We start from the raw sequence: 4109 nt of genomic DNA, 5'->3' as shown, positions 1-4109 counted from the left end.
CGATATCCTCAATCGCCCACGCGAACACACTTGAATTTTCTGTCAAGAACCGCACTAGCTTCTTTTTCCATTCTTCGGGCAAGTCAGTTCCTATGGATGTAAATTTCTCTTCAACTTCCGCTCCCAAGTTCACTACTTCAATAGCATCCAATGTCTTCGGTCCCAACGGCGGCTCGCACCCTTTTGTCACTGCCGCTTCCTGTAGTTGCTACGCGAATCCTTGTTCTTGTGATGGCCCTTTCCCCTTTGTTCCCCGGACGAAACTCTTCACCGTGATCTGCTGGATGTTCTGCGCTGCCACTTGATCCTCCCTGATTTCATATGTTCCCCCATTGGTGGGGAAGCGGATCACTTGGTAATATGTCGATGGAATGGCTTTCATTTCATGAATCCATTTTCTTCCTAAAATTGCGTTATATTGCGACGCAGTGTCCATCACCATGAATCTAGTGAACACCATCGACGGGCCTGCAGTCACTGGCAGCGTAACTTCCCCTATGGGCTCTGTCATACTGCCGTTGAACCCATACAAATTGGTTTGAGGAACCTTCAACTGGCTTCTGTCGATGTTCATATCCTCCATGGCCCCTTTAAACAACAAATCAACTGAACTGCCGCAGTTTATCAACACCCTCCGAACTAGATAATTCCCCATATCTATGGTAATCACCAAGGCGTCCTCATGCGGTGAAATTATTGACTTCAAATCTTTTGGGGTGAACATAATAATCCCGTCGGCCGTCGCGGCTCAGCTAACTAACCGCTGTACACTCACCACCTCATTCACCTGTCGGAGGCTTGTTGTCTTCCTTACTTTGGCCCTGTGTAAATTCCTCCCCAGAGTCTCTCCACTATAGATGACATTGATCGTACCCAAAATTCTAGCCGAAGCTGGCACTCGATCGGCTTGATGCACCTCAGTGACAAACTCTCTGAGCATTCCTTTTTCAATCATCCTCTCTTCTAACCATTTCAAGGCATAACATTCGTTCGTGGCATGGTTTCGGATTTGATGATACTCGCAAAATGGTTTCCCTTCTATCTCCCTTGGGATACTTCGCGGCCCCTCATAACATTGGTGCTCCTTAATTAGAGTCAAGATTTCCTCTAATGGTCGGTTAAGAGGAGTCTGTTCCATTTCGCGGTATGGCCTTCTCTCTCGCACCTCTCTTCTGCCCCGATCGAGTGCTCTCTCTGGCCCTCGTTTCTCCCCTCTGTAAGATCCTCTTTCTCTTTCCTCTATTCTACCTTTACCCTTTCGATCATCTTTCTCAACCTCCTGCACTGCCTTTCTCGACCTCTTCTGTTCCTTTGCCGTTCTCTGCATTATATCCTCATATCGTATGTATTTCTCTACCTTCGGGTATAGGGCATGCAACGTAGTAATTTCAATCTTAGACACAGACTCATGAACTCTGGTTCCCGATCTCAAACCATGCTGGAAGGCTATGACCGCCGTATGTTCATCCAAACTTTCCACTCTCAGCGTCTCCTCCTTGAATCTGCATAAAAACTCCCTCAATGATTCTGCGGCCCTTTGCTTAATGTTGAACAGAGCCGCGATATCAACCACCCTTCTCTTCTGGTGAATGAAGTGATCAACAAAGGCGCGTTCGACTCTTCAAACCCTTTTATGCTCCGGCGACGCGCCAACGGATAATACCGGTCGAGGCTCCCCTTAAGGCTGGCGGGAACATCATCATACAACGAAGCCCATCATACTTATTCTCTTGCCATAACGGCATCATTTGCGAAAATGATGCAAATGATCGATGGGGTCTCCTTTCCCATCATACCGTTCAAACGGGTGAGAGAACCTCTTAGGCACTTCAGAATTCCATATTGAATCTGCCGGTAGATTTTTGTTGAGGCTCGCCACCTCATACGTCTTTGCAGGCACGGTTCACTCTTTTCGCTCACGATTCACTTCCCGATCTATCTCGATCATAGCTTTGAACCACCCCTAAAGTAATGCCCATTGTTGGTTCGACGTCCGGTAGTGGGCACTCTATATTCTCCCCTTCCGCTTCACTGCCCCTGGGCTCCCCATGCTCCGTTCCACCCCGTGTAATCTCCCTCTCCTTTCTCAACTCATCATTCTCCTCTCTTAACCTAACTATCTCCTCCCTGCGATAAGTCTCGGTGGCGCCTGCGCGCCACATCTGATACTTCTTCTTCTCCTACCCCTTCCATCTCAGCACTCTCTACTTCCTCAATGGTTTCTCTGACTAGTCCTTTCTTAGGTCTTCCTACTCCTCTCTTCATTACCGTAGCCATTTTCTCTCAGTTCCCCACAGATGGCGCCAAAATGTATAAACTAGTATTACAACCTACAATCTCACAAGTCTCTTTCTAGTCTTTCCTCTTCCTTTCTCTTCTCTCTCTGGATCCCCTTTCTTTCTTCTCTCTCCTCCCTTTTTATCCCTTTCTCGTCCATAGTCTCTCCTCCTTCCACGTATCGCGGCAGTTACTTGCAGTTAAGGTTCCGCTCTCCATCTCTCCACGTCTCGCAGCAGTTCCAGAACAGTTAGGATACCGCGGATCTGATCCTATGCAACCTGTCTCCCCCAGCTATACCGCATCCGGTCCCATTGTTACCACTAACCTCCTACATCATGTATACGTCCTATACAGTAAACTAGCTTGGAGACTGTTGAGTAACCCCCCTGAGCTCTGGGGACAAGTTCTTAAAAACAAGTATTTTCGTCACTCAAAGAGCTCACAATCGTCTTGGCTTTGGAAAAGTTGCCATGCTAGTATCTCTTCTATCATGAATAATGCCATTTGGGATATTGGAGATGGTTTGAACATCAACATTTGGATGGAACCTTGGGTTCCTAAAGATGGAGGCGTGGTGCGCATTTATGACCCCAGACCTAGAATGGCGCCTGAGAGAGTCTTTGAACTCTTTCTGCCAAACACAAAATCCTGGAACATCCACCTGCTAGAAACTCTTTTCCCTGCCTTTATCGTCCAGTATATCATGAACGTTTATGTCAAAGACAAAAAATGGGTCTTTCATTATTAAATCCTTCTATGAGTACCTCAATCATGCCAAGCTTAGCAAACCCATTGTGGATATTCCAAGTTTTTTTCTCCAAATATGGAAATCAAATGGGAACCCACGAACTGAGCTTTTCGCATGGAAAAGCATTCATGATATTGTCCCAACTAGAGAGCGTATGAATCGTATCTTCGCTATCAAAGATCAGTGTTGTGTTTTATGTAGAGCACCGGTCGAAACTTTATACCATCTGCTCATAGATTGCCCGTTCACTAGGGCAGTCTGGTTTGCGTCTTAATGGCATTTCAGGCTTGATACGTTCAAGCATTTAGTTGTTAAAGATTTTGTTGGTCTCTGGTTTAAACCACCCCCTGGTTGGGCGGTGGCGGTAGAGGAGTGGAAATTAACATGCCTTTACACATACTGGACCATTTGGAAAGAAAGATGTGCCCACATTTTCACAGGAAAAACTATTCCATTACCTTTTGATATAGCCAGAACTACCAACCACCTTACTTATCTACACCTCATTAAACATCATAAAACACCAACACAACTATCCACCCATTTACCTATAAATTAAACAAAACGTGGCTTGCACCACCATCATCCTATGTCAAAATTAATATGGATATAGCTTTTTATTCAAAGTTTAAACCTATTGGTATTGGTTATGTTATGTAAGATGACAATGAAATTTTCTTAGCATCAGGTACCAGCGGAACGTGTGGTCGAAACGCCAAGGAAGGAGAAAGCCGAGGGCTCAAGTGCGCCATCTAATGGGCGTATGTCTTAGGCTACAATAGGATTATCATTAAAACTGATTGCAAAATAGTAGCTGACTTTTGGAATCACTAAGCTACTAACATCGGAAGGATAGCAGCTAATATAATTATAGATGCACAGTACTTCATCTCCTCTTTCGATTTCCTAAGTGTAACCTATGTAGATAGAACATGTAATAAGGCTGCACATCTGTTAGCGACCAGTGCTCATCATCTCAGAGACTGTTTTTGGGAGATGGAAGCACCCACTTGATTACTAGGACATTTGCTGGAGGATCATATGACATGTAATATTCAGGTATATATATAGTGGTTTTACC

General features: G+C 45.1%; 1 protein-coding gene across 1 annotated transcript; it reads right to left on the bottom strand.

The window, feature by feature from the left end:
* Positions 1-208: 208 nt before the first annotated feature.
* Positions 209-655, bottom strand: LOC147508563 (uncharacterized). Its single transcript, XM_086597305.1, has one exon. The coding sequence runs from the start codon at positions 653-655 to the stop codon at positions 209-211; it is 447 nt and encodes a 148-aa protein (XP_086453431.1).
* Between the last annotated feature and the right edge of the window lie 3454 nt (positions 656-4109).

The sequence above is a fragment of the Coptis chinensis genome, chromosome 3, assembly GCF_015680905.1.
Source record: "Coptis chinensis isolate HL-2020 chromosome 3, ASM1568090v1, whole genome shotgun sequence".
NCBI classification, from domain to species: Eukaryota; Viridiplantae; Streptophyta; class Magnoliopsida; order Ranunculales; family Ranunculaceae; genus Coptis; species Coptis chinensis.
Note: the sequence above shows the minus strand (reverse complement) of the source record. Positions and strands in the feature narration are given on the sequence as shown.